The 26,500-nt window shown below is 37.0% G+C and overlaps 2 protein-coding genes across 2 annotated transcripts in view; both read left to right on the top strand.

The window, feature by feature from the left end:
• Positions 1–1,075: 1,075 nt before the first annotated feature.
• Positions 1,076–23,362, top strand: LOC108095041 (paired box protein Pax-6). The gene is given in 10 exon segments (XM_017195934.2): positions 1,076–1,720; positions 3,971–4,150; positions 7,506–7,671; positions 9,070–9,250; positions 10,396–11,050; positions 17,823–17,996; positions 19,641–19,916; positions 21,660–22,002; positions 22,309–22,591; positions 22,593–23,362. Coding segments are annotated over 10 exon segments (2,685 nt in total). The 5' UTR covers positions 1,076–1,611; the 3' UTR covers positions 22,911–23,362.
• A 2,131-nt stretch (positions 23,363–25,493) lies between these two features.
• The window catches only part of LOC108095003 (twitchin), a 51,279-nt gene continuing 50,272 nt past the window's right edge, over positions 25,494–26,500 (top strand). Inside the window, 1 exon segment of the mRNA XM_043207609.1 lies at positions 25,494–25,611. The gene's annotated coding sequence lies outside the window, so the exon portion shown is untranslated.

Raw genomic sequence — 26,500 nt, 5'->3', positions numbered from 1 at the left:
AATCATTAACACAAATAATTCCTAGAAAAAATGATTTGAAAAGTGAACTAATGGCTGAAAGTAGACTAGAAATAACCCAATAGGCTGTCATAATAAAAATATTGACCAGAGGATTGTTCTTGAATTTTGGTCAATACATATTAATCGTCCACTGCAGTTATGTGTGCTGATGTGTTGGTTTTTTGTTTTCTGTAACATTCCCCCTTAGCATTTTGAAACAAGCTAACTTCCGCCACTCAGTCGGCAGTCAGCACTCTTGTTGTCCTTTTCGGGCAAGTGAAAACTGATAGGCTTTCGCTGGCGCAAAGTCAGAACCTACCTTTCTTTTACTTCAGCCTCCAGCTGCCACATGTGAGCCGGTGGGAGTTACCGTGTTTAAGCTTGTCGACATTTTGCTAAACAATCAAACGCCCACACTCACGCCCACTCCCGATTTGTGCGTGTGTGTGTTCGCGTTTGCTTATAAAGCGGAAACGTGCGGGTAGTTAACGGAAATGTAAAACGCTTTTTGTATCGGAATGAAACATTTCTATTGGGCGGCTGTGGCTGTGGTGCCTAGCTACTTATTATCCAATTCGGAAAATGCGAGTTCAAGTTAAATGCAGCATGTAAGTAGACACTGTGAGTGTAAAACCTGAGGTCCTTTTTACAGAGTAAGACGTAGCAAAAGAAATTTGGAGTCGTACTTCTAAATCTGTTCCACGGGCTTATCAGTTCATAACTTTAAAATAATATATGAAAGTGATACAAGAGTCCATGCAGTCCAGCTTCGCGCTAAATTAAAGATTCCGTTGCAACGATATATTTGTCATATGCAAACGCAGTTGTAAAATTGCAGTCTGCCGAAAGAGCAGTCCTGTCCCTCTCTTTACAATTGAAAGAGCGTGAGTGAGAGTGCGACAACCGGTGTGTGTCGGGCATCAGCCAACCACAGCGGTTCCCCGTGGCAAATGGTGGTGTGTCAGCCGGCCACACTGCCCTTCGCCAATCACAGTCGGCTCCCTCGAAGCAATCACGGCTTTGTAAACAGGCGACGCCTGCCTGGCACTGCGAGGTTGTCGGTTTGGGTTTCTAGAACGGATTCGGGCAGGCTGGTCGTCACATTATTAGTGCGTTTTGCGCTCCAAAGGCATATGCAGTTTCGCCGCGTGTGTAAATCCTTGTTTGAGTGTAAATCTATATCGTAAAACCACCTCTACAGAAGAGTCCATATATCGGCACATATTTTTATATTTCGTGAATAAAATATAGTTGATATCATAATACAAATATGTGCAATCAAAAGTGCTTACCGAAAATGAGCAAGTGAACTGAAACAAAGGCGGCTGCTCAGATTAGTTGTGTACTCTGTGAATTCGTGACTCTGTTGTCCCCCTGAATCAATAGATCCCGCTGAAAACAATAGATTTCTGATCGCCACAGGACGCGGCTTGCACCGTCGACATCTGCACATTTTCGCTCTGAGCTTGCTTCGACCTGCAAGAGTTCGCGCAGCGTGTATTCGCCGGAGAACGGAGAGTCTTTTGGATAAAACTTGTATAAATAAAGAAAAATCGGTCGTGATAAGCAGATCTGGTTATCGGAACTCCGCCAAAACGCACAGACCAAGTAATGTTTACTCTACAACCAAACCCAACGGCAATAGGCACCGTAGTGCCGCCCTGGACGGCGGGCACATTGATAGAGCGTCTCCCTTCCTTGGAGGACATGGGCCACAAGGGTAAGGCCCCGAAGTCACACGGCTTTTTATTCCTTTAAGAACGAAACAGCTTTTTATTGGTAACCTTTAACAACCTTTAATAACTACATACAAATGGTGGTGACCAGTTCACCGGTGACCATATATAGCAACCTCAACAAAATGATTGGGAAAAAACCGAACTAGCTGCGCAATTTTTCTTAATCTATTTCAAATTTGCCACATTAATACCCTGATCGAACTTAATATTATTTAATGATTTAAAGCTCTACACTTTCAACATATAATTCTTGGTTACTTATCAGTTCCTAAAGAGTTTTTGGCCGTGTAAACCCCGTCTAAAACTACTTAATTGATATTTTCAGACTTACCAATTACAGGACTCTTTTTTCGGTAATGTAAAATTGATTACTGACTCGCTTGGTGCGGCAAATCTGCAACTATAAGACTTTAGTACTGAAGTAATTGTTAAAAAAATGTATTAGGGAATCGCTTTCCATCTACAAACTCAGAAGCATTCTATAACTGCTTTATCATAGATATTCGATCTTGAAACTCACTTGGTGTCTTTAGAAGTAGCGTCAGAAAATATTTGCTTTTGTACGAGGAAGATACCGCCTACATAAGGTTTAATGCAGATGTCTCATGTTGAAGATCTTCACCTCGGCTCAGTCCCCTTGATCATTAACACTATATACATATGTTGATCTGGACTTCCAAGTCCTGTCCTCCTGTCTGATTCTATGCAAACTAGTCTCTCAGTTTTGAAGCTACTTGTTAAAAAGTTATTGAATAAATTTCTTGTATTATATGGTCGGAACGTCCAGACCAGAAATCGGTATCTAGACAGCTATTATAGCCTTGCAGTTGGAAATCGACAAGACTTATTACAATAATATGTTAACGAGATTTTTCCGATTGTTAACCTGATCCCTACAACGTCAGCAATAATATCAAGATATGTCGCATTTTCTATTGGATTTTGAGTTTGTATACCCTTGCACAGCAAAAGGGCTTTATAATTTCAGTCAGGAGTTTGCAACGCAGTGAAAGTATATACATTCTTGATCAGCATCACGATCTGAATCGAAAAACGTCTGTCCGTCTGTCCGTTTCTAAGCAAACTAGTCTCTAAGTTTTGAACCTATCTGACTGAAGCTTTACCAAAAGTTTTGTAGTCATTGCGCGCTCTATATAAGTCGGAACGAGCCGAATCGAGAGACTATATAGGATAGCTCCCATACGAGAGATAAAAAATTTATTACGCCGATGTGTTTGATCGTATCGACTTAATTTCTTTCGTGTTTCGTATTTTGTCAAAATCGGATAACTTTTTCATATGGCAGCCATAGAAAAGATCGAAAAATTATATAGAATTAATGGAAATAAATCGTTTTATCCCACGAACATAATATTTGGAATATCAAGGTTTTTAACAACCCTTGAATTGAAAAAAAAAATTTCATAACAATCGGAAAACTATATCATAAAGCTGCCATAGGAAAGATCGACTATATAGTCGCCCGATCCAAGGGTATAAAAATGATAACATTGTGGTTTTTCATCAAACAAGCACAATTATTGGAATATAGAGTTTTCCAATGACTCTCGAAATTGGAATTAAATTTCATGAAAATCCGACGACTATATCATATAGCTGTCATGTGAACCATCGTTGAAAATATAGAAACTTCATAAAAACCTTGCCATAAATTCGATGTTGTTAAGCCTTTATGTATTTTGTTGACATATTTTATGACTGCAAGGGTATATAAGTTTCGGCTTGCCGAATACGATACTATATAGAAGTTCGATCGTGCTTATATAATACAAAACAATTATGCTAAATTCATTACAAATTTTTGTTGATTTTTCGGTATTATCTTTGGATGTTTTAAGCCTCGACATTTAAAAATTCGTTACAATATTATTTATTAAAACATTATTTCTATTAAGATCGGACTACTATATCATATATCTGCAATAATAAAATGAAAATAAACTTCGACAAAACTCGATTAGTGCTATGTCTTTCACTTTATCGCACTAAATTTGTGATAAGTCATTATTTAGATTTTTATTGTTTTTTTTTTTTTTAATTTTTAAAAAATACCGATGTTTGTTTATTAAATGTTTTATCGGTTTTTAGATCTTTTGGTGTTAGGATGAGTAACAAGGACCTACATATTGAATTTAACTCTTTAGAAACATCCAATCCTCCAACATAATATATGAATTCGAATTCTAAATGTGCTCTGTTCTTTTTTTTAGACAATGTGATTGCAATGAGAAATTTGCCCTGTTTGGGTGCGGCTGGTGCTAACGGACTGGGCAGTATAGCCGGAAAGCCTTCCCCCACAATGGAGGTCGTGGAGGCCAGCACAGCATCCCAGCCCCATTCGACATCGTCGTACTTCGCCACAACTTACTACCATTTAACCGATGACGAATGTACGTTTTATATCTATCGCAAATCCATTTCCGTCCGCTTCACAGTCTGCTTGGGTATTTAGTTACTAAGTTACAAACAAAATAGATCACTTAAAATACCCTTCAAACTGAAAAGCTAAAGGCTGTCAAAACTATAAACTATATGTAAATTGTTGTTTATGCATTGTGTTTTTTGTTCCCTAAAATTTTTGATTAAAATCCCAAGCCCTGTCGTATTAGCTTTGTTAGTAGGTGTATAAACATATTGTAACGAAAGTTGGTTTCAAATGACTTGACCAGGTGACCAGTACCAAAGCGGACGTCTGGCAACCCTTGGACAGGCCAACGATCGGTCACTCTAGGACCTGTAAAAAGCCTGTGAAAAAGTTTAGGAAAGTTGCGATCACACTGATCGATCTTCTCTCTCTCCTTCCGGTTGTCTGCCAGGCTGCATGCCTGTGTAATTAAGCGGGTAATAAAAACCTAATATAAATCTTAAGAACTCTTGCTTGGTTGTTTGAACGGCGTTGGCATAACGAGGGCTGACCCCCCACCTATTAAACAGTATCCGCTCGGCTGACAGTGGCGAACTTGGAAACCTCGACAGGGCAACTAAGTTTCGTTACAATATGTACCACTGAAGTTACAATTCGAACGTTTCTCTAAAGAACTACTAACTCATTTATACATCTTTTGTAATCCTTATTTTGATAATTTTTCCGGTAAATTCCCAGCCCTTGAATGCCGGAAAACCACACACTTGCCAGTAAATTGTAGTCCGATCTAAAGATAACTCTTTTGTCCATCTGCAACTGTAAGAAACTTTTTAACAACTCCGAAGGTTCAACCTCTTTGATTGCTGCAAACCCAAGAAATAGAGACATTTTTGTAGGGAAACATAGATGACTCAAAATTTCATGGTTGGTGCAAAAGCGACTCGGTGACAGGGTAAATAAAAAGTATACAACTCAATGCCATCGGCAGGGCATTGTTTGGTCCTGACTCCAAATCGCGCACATGCTGCCAATTATTGTGGCACAATGGAGGGAACCGATCATCGGTGACAACTGGGATCGGCCGACTTTCGAGACGGTCATCGAGCGAACAATATTTTTAAAGTAGCTTATAGGCATCCCTCAAATCCCATTGCCAAAGACAAACTCATCCCCAGTCCCAGGCCGTCGAGCTGCTAAGCACTCTCCGCCAGGCTGTCCATTATTTTGCTAAAGAATCAATACAATCATTTTCCACCTTTAATGATCATGAAGTGTGTTTTCGTTGTCGGCGACTGTTTCGTGTCATGTCGTTACAAATGGAAACAATTAATGGCACTGAAAGCCGAAGTCGAGTTAACACAAACACACACAATGCACTCTAAAATGCCAAAATGAGCCTCTTTAGCGGCTGCAGGGACTAGAATGCATTGAACGGGCATTGAACGCGACACCCGGTACTCAGTCTTTGTTAGCACACCCCATGTATTCCATGTATTCCATGTACTCTGCCCCTGAATGAAGTCCCCTAGACGGTCCGGCCGTCCAAAGGGACGGACCCATTGTTTTTCTCGCCGACAGATTTGTGCTGCAATTACATTATTAATCCCAAGCAATGGCAAGATGTTTTGGGAAACTGTGCGCCTCGTCACATTGGCAAATTACATTTTCGGCATGCAATCCAATTTCGCAGGGGATCTGGGCAAATGCATGTCAAATATTTTTACCCGTGTTCATCGTAATTTAGATATCTTGCTTTCCCGATTATGCGATTCTTTTGACCAGTCACTATAGTTATACTACATCGATCCACGAGTATTGTAGTGCTAGTGCATCCATCCCAGTCCCTGTGCTTAAACTGCAAAGGACCACCAATCCTTATACCCTTCCAGAGGGTACTATAACTTCGGTTAGAAGGAGGCACCTCAGACCCCATAAGGTATATATTCTAGATCAGCATTAACATCTGAATGGGTATGAACATGTATGCAAGTCTGTCCGTCTGTCCTTGTCGTGAAAAATATGAACAAACCTATATAAAAATATTGGACAATTATGATAACATTGTGGTTTTTTTTTATCATACAAACATAATTTTTGGAGCATCCAGTTTTTAACGACGATTGAAATAGGAATAGGGTTAGAATCGGAGAGATTGAAAAATCTGTATAGGGGCCGTCCCTCCCCCCTAGGAGCGTCCGAGGTGTATGGACGGCCCAATAAAGTTAATGGATCAAAATGATTACATTGTTGTTTTTGTGATGCAAGCATAACTGTTGGAATATAGAGTTCTCTGCACACTTTAGATTTTCAAGTTAAATTCGATCGAACTGAGTATAAGAACTATAAGAAAATATCTTGTCTTGTGATGACTGCAAGGGCATATAGGTTTCAGCTCTCAAACAAACTCTTTCTAGTGACCACTCAATTTTATTGAGAGTTCAAACAATACCGGTTGGCGATGGCCCATCGATGCTCATCGTTGAAAATCTATCATTAGACGCATTCTTATCCGATTCCGATTCCGAAAAGCAAAGAAGTCAGCCGGATTAGCCCTTTGTCAAAAGTGACTCTCTGATGCATGTATCTAGGTATTGCTGCTGCTTCGCTGATTTCCTTACCAATAAAACAGTAAATTAATACGTAGATTTGGGGATTTTGTTTCAACAAGACCCAATACTCGGAAATCTGTATAAAATCCTTTCGTTCTCATGCTTGACCTAAACTCCGAGTGCCCCTTTTTCCCCTTTTTCCCCGTTTGATTTTGTCTTTTTCTTTTGGCCCTGATTCGTACTCAGGGAAAATACACATAAAAAAAAACCGAATATAGAAATATGTTCATAAAAAATGCGACACTTGTTCTGAAGAAAATCATGCAATCAGTTATCCATTTATTTCATGTTTTTTTAAAAGAATTTTAGTTTTGTTATCTAACAAAAAGTTGTTAGTTAAAGGAGGGAATTCTAGTTTTTTGTAGTGCATCATGGACAGTTATGTAAGGGATCGGCTTATTAACACAAAGTTTTTCAGGCTAAGCAAGACCCAATCTGGTCATCAAACAAAAAACGAGATGCCAAGTCCTGACTTAAACGCACAGAAATTGTTGTCAAAGTGGAAGGGAGCCCTTCCACATATTCATCTCGAATTTGGGTCGACGAATGTATTGTGACGTCTTTAGAAGCGTGACAAACCGTATTATCCGCCTCATTGCCACAAGCTTATATGTGCACATCGGCAGGCAGTCACATCCGAACATTGGCGTTGCCGATTTAATTGAAGCGATAAAAATATAGCTTGGATACTATTAAAATTAGACGACCTCATACTCATACTCGCATAGTGAAAAAGCCTACCCTTCGTTCTATTTCCCTTATTTTTCACAGGTCACAGTGGAGTAAATCAGCTGGGCGGCGTTTTCGTGGGCGGAAGACCATTGCCAGACTCAACAAGACAAAAAATAGTAGAACTAGCCCATTCTGGAGCACGGCCATGTGATATTTCCCGTATACTGCAAGTCTCCAATGGATGTGTGAGCAAAATTCTCGGCAGGTAAGTTCAAACATCCTTGGATCTATGGATGATCCATTTCATCCTGGGGCTTAAACATTAGCAGAACAGATTGTGCCATATAACGTCTGTATTGCCTTTTGGGAACTATCATCCGTCGAGTTAATAAGAATTATCCTTCTACATTGCCAGCCATTGCCTTAATTAGTTATTGCCTTAAATAGACATACTAGCTTATATAGTTTGAAATCGGTTATTTATTATAAAGCTAAAATAGTAAAATAAATAGTAAACAAGAAGGGAAGCAAGCTTCGGTAAGCAGAAGCTGAACTACCCTTGCAGTAATATATTTATAAATTTATGGTAACCAGATTTACTTTTCTGATCCATCGGGCGACTATATCGGGCGGCTTCCTTACAAAAGATTGAAACAAAATTATCACCCTGTTGATACATGATTCTCTTTTTAAAATTAATAAATTTAAAGGTAATCAATGTAATAATATTAATACATATTCTCGAATTTTACCTCTTCTAAAAGAATAAACTCCTGAAAATAATTTTCCATGTTGACTAAAAGAATATAAATATAAAGTATAAGCAGCCTTAAAAAATGATAATAAAGATAGTATAATTATTGAAACTCAAGATCAAGAAACAATTCTATTTTATAAAGAAATTTCTCCTAATAAATTTAAAGTAGGAGATTCACTGCATTGCAAAGTTCTGACTGAAAATATAACACCCTCTGCAGAGGTATAAAAACAACTACCTAATTTTTCGATCTTTCCTATGGCAGCTATACAATATAGTCGTTCAATTTTCATGAAATTAAATTCGCAATACAAGAGCGTTAAAAAGGATTTCCCGTTGTCTACTCCATATTTTTTTAAGACCGGACGAACCTAACATATTAATGGAAACAATATTTTAGTCGTTATTTTTTATCATACCAGCATCATTTTTAGAAGTTTTTGAAGTACTTTTGAATAACAAATTTGTTATCTTTGTTCGTTTGTTATCTAAATAGGAAGGCTTATTCCTATAGCTGTCTTAACTTCGCTGTTGTTAAGCACTCATGGAGTTCGCCTTTACCATTTACCATTACGATTTTTAGATATTCAAGTTATTTCTACCTATACCGGAAACTCAACTTGCCTAGAAGGGGTTTCCAAGGGGTTTCGAACCTTGAGGTTTATAACGAGCCTTTCCGAGCTAACTCAAATAAGCAAAAACAAATTTTGTTCATCTCCAGGAGTAGGTGGTTAAATGTTTACAATTTTGTTACTAGCTTTTAATGTATCATATTGGAACATAGGAGGATACTTCTTATATAACTTCTTATTCATACTTCTTATACTTCTTCTTCCTATATTGATTGTGTACAATGTATTAAATATATATGAAGGTATTTTAACGAAAACAAAAACCTCACTTCAGGTACTATGAAACTGGAAGCATCAGACCACGTGCTATCGGTGGATCCAAGCCGCGTGTGGCTACGGCCGAGGTTGTAAGCAAAATTTCGCAATATAAACGAGAGTGTCCCAGCATATTTGCTTGGGAAATCCGGGATAGACTTCTTCAGGAGAACGTTTGCACCAATGACAACATTCCAAGTGTAAGTGTTATTTTTATTTAGTATGAAACAAACAATACAATATTCCTGTTTTGTATAATTATTAAGAAAAAATATTATTTTATAATGTGTATACATATTTATATATTTCCTTATCTGATTATCGTCTGCAATTTGTAGCAACTCCGTTCCTTTGATTCGATTCGTTTTGGGTCACCATTCACATTTCTCTCTATTCCTCTCTAAGTTTTTTGCTATATTATTTATTAAGTAGTCGAAGAAAGAAAGCCAAATGAATTGTGACAGCGATGCTCATGCCGCCTCCGTGGCCGATGTCGTTGGCTCGGCTGCCTTGGACTTTTACCATTGACAGTTGTGTGGAAAATGTGCTCGTTCGAATGGAAGGGAAAATCTTTTATGCACATTAAGCGACTAAAAGGGAAATCAGTGCTAGAAAAATGTATGAAAAAATACAATATTAAATAAATACGGCCCGCCGCCACCACAAACCGTTAAGCGTTGAAATTCACGCGCCAGTGCAAGGGGGAACTGCTGAATCACGTTTACATCTGGAATTGGATTCGGGTCCTTCTCGATTTTTGGGGTGGGAATCGACCATTTTGAGCACGAATCCACGCAAAGGGATAATACGACAAATATTTTAGTAGCGACTCTGGTTATTGTTTGCCTTAAATGATACTTTTAATAAGTGAGAACTAAGATTAGTTTCTCGGGAAAATAGAGTTAGTATGATTTAAAAGAAACTTATTTGTGGTTCGGTACAGTCAGCAGTCCCAGGCTGAGGCGGAGCCCTTTTCAAAAAAAAAAATGAGTTTGAATGTTGTTCGCATACCCCCTGGCAAAGGACATTCTGCCTAATTTTTCCACTCAACTGCACTTTTCCTTCCTGGCCGTTCTTCCCTGCTCACTCGCTCATTTATGTGTTTGCCCGATTATTCTTTTTCTTCTGCCTTCCTTTTGAATTTGCTTGAAAAGCGTTGTCAAAAGCAGGCACAGCATTTGTACATTAAAAAACTGAATAAATTGCAATCCAAAGCAAAGCAAAAAACGTGCATTGTTTCTAAATGAAACTTTGAGCAGCTCATAGTTTTCGTTTCGATTTTGTTATACTAGCATCTATTGTACGGAAACGCTAATCAAATACAAACTCAAACCTCTAACTTCAGGTATCATCAATAAACCGCGTGCTGAGGAACTTGGCGGCCCAAAAGGAGCAGCAGAGCACGGGAACCAATGGCGCCAACACCTCTTCCGGCAACTTGAACAGCGCCAAAGCGGGGACCACCAATGGATGCGGCAACATCAGCAACGGATCCAACGGCTCCGGCGGATTGAGAACCTCCCTGACCACCTCCGGCGATCTGATGCAAACGGCCACGCCACTGAACTCCTCGGAGAGCGGTGGAGCCAGCAACTCCGGCGAGGGAAGCGAACAGGAGTCCATCTACGAGAAGCTCCGCCTCCTGAACACCCAGCACGCAGCAGGAGCCCTGGACACGGGCATAGCCTCCCCACTTGTGGGTCAATCCCACCCAAACAGTCCGTTTGGGGCCAACTCCAGCAGCTCACTCAACCAGTTGGTGCACGGCAGCCAGCAGGTCCTTCAGCAGCAGCAACCGAGCTGGCCACCGCGTCACTACTCACCCGGCTCCTGGTACCCTCCCTCGCTGGGGGCCAGTGAAGTCCCCCTTTCGTCGGCGGCAACCTATGCCGGGCCTCCTCCACTCAGCCAGCCCTTGAGTCCGCCCAATGACGCCGCCAGCCTGGGCAGCGGCAACCACCTGGGCAGCTGTCCGCCGGAGGACATACACTTGAAAAAGGGTAAGCCCGGCGCACTTTTCCTGCCCTTTTTTCCCAAAACTTAAAACGCTTAAAACGTTTTTCGAAAATGTTTTGAAAAATACCCAAAATCATTCAAGACAAGATTGTATGTTTATGTTTGTCACTGATGAATATTGTCACTGATGAATATTTCTTATACGAAGACTTTTCGTACTCTTTCAAAGGGATATACATATATTATATATATATATATTATATATATATATATTATATTATATTATATTATATTATATTATATATATATTGTATTCTTGTTAAGTATTCCTAAAACAGTTTTGCTGAACCTTTGCCAAAATCTTGTTGCTGTGGCGGGTAGTAAACATTTCGGCATCAAATGGTAGTGGTAAAAACGTGAATTGGTTCTTCATGAAACATTGAGTAGCTTACAGTATCGGGAAAGATCGAAAAATCTAAAAGGAATTGGCGGAAATTAACGGACAAAAATTATAAAATCTTTGTTTTTCATCAGAAAACATTATTTTTAAATATAAGGTTTTCAAATATCCCCTGAATTTCTAAGCCGCAGCTGGCTTCTTTTCTTGTTTTATAAAGATTTGTATCTTTCCTGAAATTTGAAATTCAAGAGTCCTAAAAACTGCAAGTCATGTCAAGGCTTTTTTATTAAAGCTTTTTTATATAGTCGTTCGATCCGGTCGATCTTATCTTATCTGTTCATAGAAACAGGCGACAGAGGCACCGACGGACTGACGTTCATGTCTGGATCGGTTGAAACGGTGATACTTTTTGGGGTCAAGGTGTCTTCTTCTCTGCGTTGCAAATTTCTGAGTGAAATTATAAAGCCTCTTCAGGGTATAAAAACGTATCACCTTCAATCAGAATACGGTTCAAATATTTTATTGTATTCCCAATACGCACGAGCGAACTTCTTGGCATTTGCAAATTTTTTTATTTATCAGTTAGAAAAGTCTACATCTACCCAAAGGTTGATGCTTCGTGCGTAAAAGCGACAAGCACGTGACCAACCTGCTCTAAACTTGTTTCCGAGTGCCTTTAATACCTAAAGTTTAGTTCTTTCCTTCAAGTAACGATAACTAACTCTTAATGCAAACAACAAACATGCATTTCGTAAGCCTGCGCATTTATAAAATGGTTTTAAAAAACTGTTAGCAATTTTGAAAAAATAATCATTTATTACACAAGTTGTTGTCATACTATACGAGTTTTGATCACCATAAAATTAGGGTTTTTAAAGAAACTTTCTAAAAAGGTTTGGCTGCGTATTTATTATTAAATTCTGCACGCTCAATTGTATTTCGAAATGAATAGCTTTCTAGATATCGAGGTTAATAGTTGTCAAGGCAAGTGAATAATTTTTGATAGCCCCATTCGCTGCATATTTATAAAAGAATCTCTACTGTTGTACCACTGAAACTGACAATACTTGGATACACTGTATTCTTAAGCAAGTGAGTATGTAACAGGTCATAAAAAGGACTTGCGGCCTTAAAGAATACCTATGACTGGAGTATCTAGGGATATCCTTGCCGTTTGTACGCATCGCAACACAAACACCCACAAACCGCGAAATTTCGTTTTAAGGGGGGGTAAGGTTTAAAAATTTTTGTTTTTTGTTTTTTTTTCTGAATGACCAATGTGTCGAGAACATTGTGTAAAAATTTTGAGTCAATTAAAGTCAAACTAACAGAGATACAGCGTTTTAAACAACCGTATTTGTACATATTTTCACGTATAAAAATACTACTTTCCGATCTTTCCTATGGCATCATAGTCATTTGATTTCCATAACATTTAATTTGAAATTCAAGAGTTCCTTTCGCTCTGCGTTTCGATACTGCAAAAATTTGTTGCTTTTTTTATGTAAATGATGTGTAAATACAATGTGCAGGAGTCCCGAGAGGCCGAGTTCACAATCATCCACGAGCAGGGCTACAACTTGGCCGTTTGGAAACTAATTGATCCGAACTAATTGAAATCCATCTGGTACAAATCATGCCAATATTAAAGTATATCATGGTTACTGAAAGTATAACTCACTCTGCAAACGAATAAAAATCTGAAGGGCATATTTAGATTCTACTCGTGAATACGAAGCGAATTATCTATTACTCTTGGGAACAAGCGTTCGCCTTTCTGCCTAGGCGTAGATATCTTAAAAACTATTAGTGCTAGATTATTTGGATTATAGATTTGCGTAGTGAATATACAGAAAACAAATTTCAGAAAAGTGCCACGCCTAGTACGCCCACAAACCGCGAAACTTTGTAGCACCCACAGTTTTGATGGCACAGAAACTTTGTTTGAAGACCTGCATCCTGGTTACATATAAATTAATAATAGTCTCTCTTTTATTACTCTGATAGTTTTCTATGGCGATTTAATTATATAGAGATTCACCATATGTAAATTAATTCAGAACTACTATACTCTGGTAAAACAAGAAAGGATGCAGTTAGAACATAAATGTAGAAAACAACTACACTTATCAAAAATCTATAGAGCCTTTTCTGATGCGAAACTACAATGTTTTTTGTTTCATTAATTATATAATCAGCAATATGATAAAGTTATCAGATTCTTAAGCATCTGTTTTCAATCGTTTTTGAAATACATTCAAAAACGATGTTATAAACGTAATTTTAGTATGATAATCAAACAAGAAAAGAAGCTAGCTTTGGAAGGCCTATAAATAAATATTATTATAATAATAATAATAATATAATAACAATAATAATAATAATAATATAATAATAATAATAATAATAATATATTATTATTATATTGCACGCAGTATATAATTATATATTGATTTCTTCCAGTTGGTGTTTTTTAAGTACTATCGAATTTCGAATTAAATTTTATAAAATCGGATAACTATATCATATAGATACTATAGGAAAGATCGATATATATATATTATATATATAATACAGTTCGTTTCATTTGGATAGGACACCTAGCAACTTTTATGGTTAATCGGTCGTAGCGATGACAAAATCGTTGAAAGCTAAATTTTTTTTTAAGTTATAATCTCTGTTATATTGCGATTCTAAAATGCAGTTACATTTTTTCATTTATTTTATTTTAATATTTTTTAATGTTTGGATTATATTTTTCGATGAAAAAAACTTAATTTGAGCCCATCCGGGCCATCCAAATATAATCCAAACATTAAATTTTTGATGGCCCCAAGTGTTAGCAAGTGTGAAAAGTCCGCAAAATGGGGTTTTAGACACCTTGTTGGCCTCATAATGAGCCAAACCGGGGCAGGACATGGGGAAATTGGAGGCCCTTTTCACTAGAAGCCGCTTATCTCGAACGTTTAACTTTGTTTTTTGGAGCCCTTTATAATTTTTTTTATAGTTTTCATTATCTGTTAATAAATTGTGTACAACATTTCGCGATTTTTTTTTATTTTCGTGGCGATTTGGCTCACATTAAGGCCTGAGTCCAAATATGCATCAATTTTCCCCCATAATTTTCCCATCTTTATCCTGGAGTGGCGATCCAAGGCCTATTTTAGTTTCATTTGATCAATAATAGCATAAGATTGGAAAAAAAAACGTTTTAAACAAACTGCGCACTGTACACAAGTGATTTCTGACAAGTGTCCTATCCAAATGAAACGATTTTCAGCATGCAAAAAACCATGCAGCAGTGCAAACGCTTAAATAAAAAAGTGGGGAAAGCAATAATGAAAAAATGTAACTGCATTTTAGAATTACAATAGAACAGAGATTATAACTTTAAAAAAAATTTAGCTTTCAACGATTTTTGTCATCGCTACGAGCGATTAACCATAAAAGTTGCTAGGTGTCCTATCCAAATGAAACGAACTGTATATAAAGAAAATTATAACGTTGTTGTTTTCTACCCCATGAGCATAATTTTTAGAAGATCGATTTTTTACTACCCTTCAATAATATAAATAATATAATAATGGAAAAAAAATTATAACGTCGTTGTTTTTAATCCCACGAGCATCATTTTCAAAATATTCAGTTTTATAATAACCCTTAAATCAAGAAAAAATTTCATTAAAATTCCGACAACGTTATCATATAGCTGCCATAGTAGAGATCTAAAAATATATATAGAAATAACGGAAAGAAATGAAATGGAAAATTAATTGAAAAGTCGTCGTAGCCTATAGCTATAGTATAATATATTGGTCGACATATTTTATGACTGCAAGGGTATATAAGCTTCGATTTTAGGTAGAAGTTGGATTAGAATTTTTAAGACTTTATGATTCACTCCTAGATGGCGCCAGGTGGATAAGTCGCTTCTGGCTAATCACCAGTACGATCGAAAACACCAAGGATCAACTTTCGCCTCTCCTAGATGGCGCCAGGTGGAAACCCCACGACTAGGATCGCTTCTGGCTAATCGCCAGTACGATCGAAAACACCAAGGATCAATGAATCCTCTACAAGTTGTTAAGGACCCTTTGCTCCCGGGTAGAGTGAAGAAGGTACATTTTATAAAAATATTATCAAATAATTAATTTAATTGTATTCTGCTTATTCAAGTCTCACAGTGTTTGAATACACCCAAAAATATTTTGAAAACAAAGCAATAATTACCGCTGCCAAAATGAAATGACATGATATTGTAATTGTTTCACAAATTATTTGTCTTTGATTGTTAGAAGAAATTGTTTGTATATGGGAGTATAGAATGATGTTGATTTTATACTTTTTCAGGTTTTTTTTTTCTACGTATAAATTCAAGACCAAAATTAGTCAAATCGGTGAAAGCGTTGTTATGTTATAGCATAACAACGAAAGTTGATTTCTATATATATATGGATGGTAGACTCGGGTCAGCAATGTTCTGTTTAAAAAGTTGCCTAAATATTATTCTAAAAAACTCGATATCAGGGCAAACCGTCTGGCCAAGAACATGTGTGTCAGTGCTATGGCAATGCCGCCCCTTTGATGCTCCTTCCTCCTGAGCACCACCAAAACCACTGCCGCGCCTGACAGGTTTACCCTTAACCGTGTAGTTTGCTATAATGCGATTTACAGACTCGTTTTACAGGCGATGACACTTCATTAAACGACAAACCGAGGGGGTGGTTGTGGTTAGAGATGGATTCATGGTCGTGATTTGGGTTGGACGGGGTTGGGGGTTGGGAGTTGGATGTTGGCGAAGATGAGGGGGTGTATAAATAGATTACAGAAAATACATATTTATAAAATTGTGATTTAAGTCCCCGCTCTAGAGCTGTGGCCTAACCAAGTATTGTCTTGAACGCATTAAATGCAAGAGTGTCACACCACCGGTCTTGAACTCAGTTTGGACCTCATTCGCCTAGCACACCCATTTCCAGTTTCCAGATACCGTCGCAGAGTTAGTTTGCTGAGCTCATGTTCTCCTGTTTTTGCTGCCTCACATCTGACGCCGTCTGTCATTCGGACGCTGTTGCCGCTGTCAGAACATTGCAATTTGCGGGCTTGTGACATGTACTCCGGAGAGATACAGATACAGACAGGGTCTATCCCGCGGCACATCTCTGGGCTATCAGCATCTATTTGCTTTGTCAAATTCAGTAACATTCAACGTCAATTACACGGCACTGTGGAATTGTTTGGCCCTACCTGACCCGAGCTGACACACAACTAATTATTCCTTGCTGCGGCTTGTGATCCAAATAAAACGGTTGTATTATATCCATACGGTTGTATATCGCTTTATTTTAGAGGGTTTGGAGTTTATATATTCTTAATCAGGATATCCTTTTGAGTACCTCTAAACATGAACGTCCGTCTGTTTCTCTGTTGCTCTCGATGAAACTTTTCTAAAGGTCGTGTACTTATTGCATTCTGGAATATCATTTTTAAGACTTCAATTCCAACTGTTCGAGGAAAGCTTTTATATTGCCTCGAAGCAAGCTTCATTTTTTATTTAAATGACTACTTAGTTTCCAATAGAATAAAAATCATTTGAGAAGAACCCCCAACAGCATTTGTTTTATTACAACTTTGCTGGTTTGAATGATGTTTTCATATGTTCATACACTACTGACGCGCGATTTGCAATGGCATCGAAGGAAACCACAACAACTACTCCGTTTCCCAGCCTTAAAGTATTTGGGAAAATGTTTTAAAGCCAGAGAGAACGCTTTGGCGAAGTGACCCGACAATCAGATAAGTTAGATAAAAGGTGATTCACTGTCCGCTATTTAAAATCCGGCACCTCGTCCGAACCCTATTCTGCACCTTACCCCTTCTAGATAGTGCCTAAGGACCCGGGTAGGGTTCCGGATTTAAAAAATTAAAAAAACAGAAAAGGAAGCTAGCCTCATTGACCCAAAGCTTAAGGCCAAACAATATCGAGACGATTTTTGTATTAATTTTCTATATTTTCACCGATTTTTCCTATGACAGCTACATGATGTAGTCATCCGATGTTCATGAAATTTAATTTGAAGGTTAAAAGTTCGATCTCCCCTACGGGGGCCACCCGATATACCATATAGTATACTGCGAGCAATAGCTAGCCAGGTTTTGGTAAAGCATCTATTGCTTCGATTGTTGATCCTGATCAAGAATGTGTTACATACTTTTTGACAAATTCAGCTAACCTCTCTATAACTCTACGATTAACGGGTATAAACTCACTCATAGCCCAAGTCTACCAATCATAACCCGGAGAGTTGTAATACGTTTTTTATATTTATTACCATCCTCATGCTTGCTCTTACAATTGATTAAACCAACCGACAAACCAGATAACTTTTTAAAAATTAAAATTTTCTTATTGCTAGAAATCGATGGGCATCAGTCCGATGAAACGGGCTCAGCCGAGGGTGAAAACTCCAACGGTGGCGCCTCGAATTTGGGAAACAATGAGGATGACCAGGCTCGTCTTATACTCAAAAGAAAGCTGCAGCGCAATCGGACATCATTCACAAACGACCAAATAGATAGCCTAGAAAAAGGTAAGGACGGACTAAGTTTTATAAAGCCTGCGACAATTTCAACTTTTCTGATCTAGGAGATAAGCAATTTAAGCCTTTGGAGTCCATATAATGAAACATTAGAAAACTCTATATTCCAAAAATCATGATTGTCTGATGAAAAACAACGATGTTATATTTTTATTTCCCGTATTTCTATATAGATTTTCCGAAGCTAGCTTCCTTTTTGTTTTCTATATTTTCGAGGAATGTTCTTGTGATAGCTTGAAGATATAGTCGTCCAAATTTTTATAAAAGTTAATTTAAAATTCAAGAATCGTTAGAAAACTCTGTATTCTAAAACTCGTGCTTTTTTTGATGAAAGACAACGGTCTTATAATTTTATTTCTGTTAATTCTATATCATTTATTCGATCTTTTCTATCGCAGGCTGCGATTGTAATGTTAATGATATGATCAAAAAGATCAACAATATATATACATCAGGTGTCTCCTTCACTGCGTTGTAAACTTCAGAAATTCTAATAAGGGTATAAAAATTGTCATTTCTTCGATGTTGTTTATTCTAATGTCTTGCTAGGCATTGGTGATGACTAAAAGGGTAAATAAACGTCGGCTCGCTGAAGCGAACCTTCATTCTTGTTTCCAATAATTATACATACATATATCTCTCACTTCGATATTTTCTATGGCCTCTATTTAGTATAGTCATCTGATATTAATGAAATTGTATTTAATATTCAAGAGTTTCAACAAGATAGCTTTCAAACTGAGAGACTAGTTTGCGTGGAAACAGACCTACGGACATTCGGCTTTAAATTTTAAGGGCATATTCTGGCTTAGATATTATTTATCGAATGAGAAAATCAAAAACCTCCCTTAAGTGTTCTTTACAAGCATTTGGACTGGTTTCTCGTTGTTGTTACATATTTTCTCTTATTGGAGTTGCCAGTCCGCATACTTAAATGGCTATTTAATATTTAATATTAATATATATTAATATATTTATTGGACAATAAAAACTTAATTTGTATTATTTACTCAAAAGTTGTATACATAGTTTGTTGGGTCAGTAAGCTTTTTTACTAACCATTACCTTTGGTGGTGCCCAAGTAAATAAACCGTACAAATTTCACTTAAATAATGCACTTATTTATTAACTGGCACCAAGGCCTTAAATTTACAGAGTTATTGTTTATGTAGGTTTGAATTAGGAATTAGGCAGGCAGACCGATTTGTCTGTGCCGTTTTAGTCGCGAAAAGGTATTTTAGCAGGCAGACCGATTTGTCTGTGCTTTAGACGAAAGTATATAAGCCGAGAGTTGGCAGGCGATCAGCGATCGTGCCTGGTGGAAGCGAGTATCAAAATCGAACTGGAATGAAGCTTGCCGTGGACTAAGGCCAGGAAGCGATAAGCGAAAGAGTGCAAAAGTAGTTAGAAATGACAATTAGAACAGTGTTGCCGCGCAGGGCAAATAGCAAAATAAAGCAAACTTCGAGAATTTACTTTTACGTTACGATTTGAATATAATCATTGGATTTAGGCTGCGGCATGACCAAACATAGTTATTGCTCGCAGTTTTTGTGATGGCTGTAGATAAGCTTCGGGTGGCCGACGCTGTTTTTTTTGTTGTGATTGATATTAACCTTGAAACATTGCTTTTAGAGTTTGAACGAACACATTACCCAGATGTTTTTGCCCGCGAACGATTGGCTGGAAAGATTGGTTTACCGGAGGCAAGAATTCAAGTTTGGTTTTCAAATCGCCGTGCGAAATGGCGCCGGGAGGAAAAACTTCGAAACCAGCGAAGAACACCTAATTCTGCGGCAGCTAATGGAGCCTCGTCATCAGCTTCAGTAACTGCTTCCCTAACAGATAGTCCCAACAGCCTGAATGTTTGTTCCTCTCTGCTGCCCGGATCGACGGCTGGTCCTTCAGTCAGTAAGTACACCATAAAATGTGGAAAATACAATAAGTAGTGTAGAGTGGAGTGGGAGTTCTTAAACACCGTCATTGCTGCCCCACAGAACTTTGCGGTTTGTGGGTGAAGTTTGACAATATATCAAACTTTCATACTAATAACAAGAGTCTTATAGGTCAAGAGATCTTGACGCTCATACGGTGGGTCACACAGACATAAATCAACTCAATTGATGATCTTTATCAAGAATATATTCCTTTCACCTGTTACAAGTATAGTACTTTATGCTCTACGAATAACAGGTATATTTACTGAACTGAACATTGTTGAGATTACACAACTGCGAATTAAAATAAATAAAATATATAGTTTTCATTAAACAAATAGTGAAAATTACCTAAGAGATTATTGCAAGGGGAGATGATATCCTCATTAGCCCTGTACTACCGCATACCCGTTTCTTAGACGACCAGTTTGAAAAATTGTAAATTGTAAAAGTATATAAAATTTATCACAAGGATCAGGATCCCAATGCGAAATGCTGACTCATCCAAACTGTATTGTTTGGGCGTTGCATACATTAAAGAAAAAGCTTCTACAAACTGAAAATCAAAGTCATTAAAATAAAATCTAAGAAACGTCTACTTTATCTACATTGTCTTTATCTAAGAAACACCGCTTAATTGTAGCTTATTCTAGAGGAATATGGAGCTTATGTTTTTATGACAACAATATACCATGAAAAAGAAGGGAAGCTAGATTTTGTTATGATTTAGTTATAGTTAGTTATGATTTCAGTCTATTAAGTTTTTTTGCGCTGTTTTATCTACTCATACCACGTCAGCAACAAGGTGTATTGTGCAGTACTTCTTTGATTATTTGGTTTTGTTTCTTTTTTTCTATGAATGTTATATGATATAGTAATGCGATCTTTATGGAAACATCTTCTAATAACTATACTGCGTGCAATAACGACACCATTTTTGTTAAAGTTTGATAGAGATAGAGATAGCTTAAAGCTGAGACCAGTTTACACAGAATCTGTCAGTCGGTTGATCAATAATATTTATACTTTACGGGGGTCTGACTATAGTTATAATACCCATTTGCAAGGCTATACAAATTTTCTTTTTGTTCAATCAATATTCATATTACTTGATTGATAAATGATCAACATATAGTTGGTGTTTGTACAACTTTTCACGCTACCAACAAAACTATCTATTTCTAAATATCTATAATCTGAGAGACTTGACTGCATAGATACGGGTAGACGAGCAGGCAATTTTAGTTATCCTTAAGGGGGGGTAAGGTTTTAAAATTTTTTTTTTACATTTTTTTATATTTTTTTTCTGAATGACCAATATGTCGAGAACATTGTGTAAAAATTTCAGTCAATTAAAGTCAAACTAACGGAGTTACAGCGTTTTAAACAACCGTATTTGGACGTATTTTCAAGTATAAAAATACTTTGAATGAATTTTGTCGAAGACGTTATTTTGAAAGTCGGTGAAAATCAGAACTCAAAATATACTGAACCGATCCCTTTCAAATTTTTAACACAAATTCTCAACATAAATACGCTGGTAATCAGGAAGAGTTTTTTTTAATTTTTAATTTTTTTCTATTTTTAAAAAATAAATTAACAGCGATTTTTTAAGCTTAAATCGCACTTTTCACTTAACCCCCCCCTGAATTCTTTTAGCGCGAATTTCTTGCTTACCGTTTTCAATAACTTTAACAACTCTTTGTTTCCCATTTAGATACTGTCAATGGTTTATCATCGCCAAATACATTGTCCGCCAGAATAAGTACCCCGGCAATTGAGAACACTGGCAGCTCAACACCAACTCTCCCCATTCGATCCGGCTGCACTTCTGATGCGATTGCTGGACGTCACAGTGAAGAAAGCAGAAATTCCTGCTCCCCATGCCCGCTCGGCATTGCTGGCCAGCAGAATACACTTCAGAGCAATGGTCATAACCATGTCCACGCACATGCGCTTGTTCCTGCCATTTCTCCGCGAGTCAACTTCAACAGCAGTGGCTTCGGCGCGATGTACTCCAACATGCACCACACGGCTTTATCGATGAGCGACACGTATGGGTAAGCTTCCACTGAAGACAAATTTAAATGAACATGAAATAAGAAAATAGTGTAGGATTTCCAACGCATTCATGACTAGTCAAACAAGAAATAAAGCTAGCTTCAAGAAGTTCAAGCTTATATTAATAATACTGATACGATCTTCAACTACTATTGCTCCGCGAACTATTATACAATATCGTATAATTCCCGTGAAAAAATAGAAAGGAATATAAAACTCGACACTAGTTAGTGTTTCATTTACAGACAAATCTGATAATATACTTCTGCGGTAAAACCAATGCTCTAAAGATGTTTCTTTTCCAGAACTGTTTCGTCGATTCCAAACTTCAACCACTCATCTGTCGGTTCGTTGGCCCCACCATCGCCGATATCGCAGCAGGGCGACCTTACTCCGCCCTCCCTGTACCCGTGTCACATGACGTTGAGACCACCGCCTATCCCACCGCCACACCATCACATCGTGCCTGGCGATGGGGCCGGTCCTGCCGGAAGTGGCAACGTGCAGCCGGCCAGTCTGGGAACAAACTGCAGTGGATCGGGATACGAGGTGCTCTCCGCCTACGGGTTGCCGGCGCCCCCCGTTGCCGTCGGGCAGTACACCGGCCTCCAGCTTCTCAACTCCCTCCAGCTCCATCGGTGCAAGCTCTCACCACCCCATTCCGCAGGAACAATGTCCCTCGCCGTGCAGCTCCAGCTCGAATCACATGGGAGTAGGTCACAGTCACAGTTCAGTGTTTGCGACCGAACCCATTTCATCGTCGGTGAATTCGTACGCACATATGAGCTACAATTATGCGACAGCTGCCAACAATGTAACACAGTCCTCCATCAGCGGAACCACTGCGCACGTGGCTCCGGGAAAGCAACAGTTCTTCGCATCGTGTTTCTATTCTCCTTGGGTGTAGGAAGATCACAACAATCCAGGGTCACTTCATAACGATAACGGACTATTTACGTATTTGTAAGAAGCCCTCTATCTATAAGGAGGACACAATAAATCGAATTTACATATCTCTTTACAAACAATAGAGGTTGTAGAAAATGCATATGTATGTATAAATTTTATATTTCCGCCCATTAAAACCAATCTATAGTTTAGAATAATTGGTGTAAATTAAATGATTTAAATTTAAAATTGTACCACGTTTTATTATTGTTCCCACCCTTATAATAAAATGAACACCAAAAACAAGGTATTAAGAAATTATTGTCTTCAAGACAAGCTCACCAATAAAATTTGAGGTACAATTTTCATACAAATTATTAGGTATTATTATATTTTTATGTTTATTTTTCGCTTTTTAAACGTTTTCGTGATCTTAAATGTAGAGGATAATAAAGAAAATCATCATTCTTATTGATAAACTCAGCTTAGTGTCTCATCGGCATCACTCACTGCTTTATTGATAAGTCATGGCAACGATTTCAAGAACAATATGATTTTTAGTTAAAAAGGATGGATGGGAATTGTAAAAATTTATTCCGAACTAAAAAGGCTTTCAGCTTCTTCTTAAAATTTACTATAATTTATATTAGATAAGCTTTGAAGGGAAGGCTGCCGTTTCTTTCTTCCTTTTCCCTAATGAGTCATCGATGATATGCTGCAGCGGTGACTAGGACTGCCCCCGCTTTGCACTTCATTTATTATTTATTTTTTAGATGTGGGAAAGGTTAATGAGAAAAATGATGGTATTATTATTTTCAATTATTGCCGTCAAGCCAAGTAGAATGGGAAAAAGTTTAAAAGTTTGAATTACACAAAATCAGGTGAGTATATTTTGGACAATCATTTTTACTTCACTTTAAGGAATTGTAACATTCCCTAGAATAGAGAAAGCTATATGATAGAGTTATCCGAAATGAAAAAAAGTTCCCTTGACTTCGCAAACCAATTTAAGCAAGCTTATCATAAAATTGCAACTGCTGGTTTCTCCTTCTTTTCATTACACCTACAATTTTTATTCTCTTATGAAGGATTGACAAAAGGAACGCAAATATGCGCAGCAGCTTTAACTGTTTCCTTGATCAAAGCTCTCTCGTAGGATTTGCCTCTCTCTTTTTGTCAGTCAGTTTTCATCCCTTGCAAGGAGCATCACTTAGCCTCCGTTAAAATGTATTTTAATTCAATTTCCGGTAATTGTTGTGTCAATAAGTTATAAAAAAAAAACAATATTCAGTGCAAGTGAAACTTATACTCGGTTTGGGTAATAAGTTTTATCAAATTCCAATCGTTTTAAAAGTGAAAATAAGTGTTTTTCGGCAATTCAGACCAAGATCCGTTTTTCTTCTTCTTACTGCAAAGCATCCGCCATTTTGTGACGCGCCCCCACGGAATTAAGTCTTTTAATTTATTTAAATCGATCTCTGCAAATGCTAAAAAGGCAATAAAGATTGTAATTTCAAGTAAAACTCGGGAGTTAAATACATTTCGGTCAATGTTTCGCGTTTAAACCAACATTTTCGGTGTTTCGATGCAAAGGTGCTCCTCGGGACAAGTACGTATGTATGTACATAGGTGCATGTGTGTGCACTTGGTGATTTCTACGCACATATCGACATACATATGTACATATTTACAAAATGTTCTTTACAGGGCAAAAAGCGCCAAAAAGGCCAAAGTGTTTATAATATAAAATCCATTAAAAGATGCATTTAAAAACTTTAAATCTATAAAACCAAAGGAAACAAGTGGTAAGTGAACAATAAACAAGAACTATTATCATATGTGTAATTCAATAATCATGCTTGTCTGATGAAAAACAACGATGTTATAATTTTGTTTTCGTTATTTCTGTATAGTTTTTTTATCTTTCCTATTTTTATGAAATTAAATCCCATTAAATCATTTAGTTTAGTGCATAATATTCATAAAACTGTGATTACCTCACGATCACACTTTCAATGGGTATTTATTTCGGAAGGCATGTGTATGGACTTATTAATATTATTTGTTGTTGTGAATAACAACTCGCGTCTGCGCAGTTGTAAGCAGCCAGCTGCTGTTTTGTAGCAGCGCAGTCGTATGTATTTATGATCTCAAGAGCACAATATCTGCAGACCGGCCAGTAATAGACAAAAGCTCGTGGGACTCGCTTCGTTTTCGTAGAAGGTTCAATTTCGTGGAGCGCTCGTTCGTTGTTACCTGTAGCCTTGTTGTACGTAGCAACAGTGTTTTTGATACATACGTACATACATAAGTTAAATAAAGACAAAGTAATGTAAATATGGATATTTACATAATTAATATTCTACATTTTGACAAAGGATCTACATTTGCCTTAAAGTTCATACACACACTCATACATGCGGCGCATCGGGATACCTAATAATTTCATACATATATAAAGTATATGCGTTTATGTAAATACACACGTACATAATTATATACATATGTACTTGAACCACGAAAGGATATGGATTCAAAAAATAAATTCTACATTTTGTGTATAAGGTCAAAAACTGTGCAACCATTTAATAGTTATTTTTAAAGTGAAGTGAAATTAAAACAATCAGATTTTGTATAAATCTCTGCTAACTTACAACTAAACCAAAAAAGGACTAAATGTTATTATGATTTAATTTGAATGAAGGTTTATTTACACGTATGTACGTAACACAAGTAAATAATTGTTATATTATAAATACATATGTACAAAAATGTTGAATCTATTCATGGCATTGTGTAACACGTTGTTGTTTATAAAAATAGATTATGAAAAACCCATAAAAACTGTGATGATAAAATAAGAAACGGTATATATACTATATATATATACATACATACTCTTTTTCTAAAATCAATTTTATTTCCGAATTTCAAAACAATGTTGGGTTACTACATATGTGCAAATAATTAACTTAAAAAAACTTTTAATGGACTACTTCCTTTTGACCTTTTTTTCAATTTTACCCATTTGATTTGTGCAAATCCTCTTAAATGTACATACATATGTACTCAATACGTATGCAGATAAGTACATATTTATATATAGAAATGTATCTATGCATAATTAAGTAAAGATAGGTTTGTTTGTGTGTGTTCTCTATTTGTATGTACAGGTTTTTTTTTTTGCAGCCGGTGACTGCAAACGACTAAAAATAAACTCTCAATACATGAATTTTCGGTTATACAGTAAAATGTTTTCCATCAACAACATTTATGCTGAATGAGAGAAAGGCGATCGAATTTCCAATTTCCAAAACGTGTTGGGACGTGTGCAACTCAAAATACTTAAAACTATGCGTGTGTATGTATGTACATACGTAAATATGTATATTTTCGTGTCACTGCTATTCGATACAGTAAAGTTTTAGTTTGAGTCCAAATAAATATATATTTTTTAATATTTGTTCGATGTTATGTCGATTAGAGTATGTATGGAGGTCTGTTTAGTTTTGGTAACAAAAAAATTCACAAGTTCACAAAATTTAGCCAAAAAATCTTTCACAACCAAAGATGATTGAGCAGGGAAAATATTGAAATGCAAAAGCCATG

Source organism: Drosophila ficusphila, unplaced genomic scaffold, assembly GCF_018152265.1.
Source record: "Drosophila ficusphila isolate 14025-0441.05 unplaced genomic scaffold, ASM1815226v1 contig_220, whole genome shotgun sequence".
NCBI lineage: Eukaryota > Metazoa > Arthropoda > Insecta > Diptera > Drosophilidae > Drosophila > Drosophila ficusphila.
The sequence above is the reverse complement of the archived record's forward strand: the minus strand, read 5'-3'. Positions and strand labels throughout refer to the sequence as shown.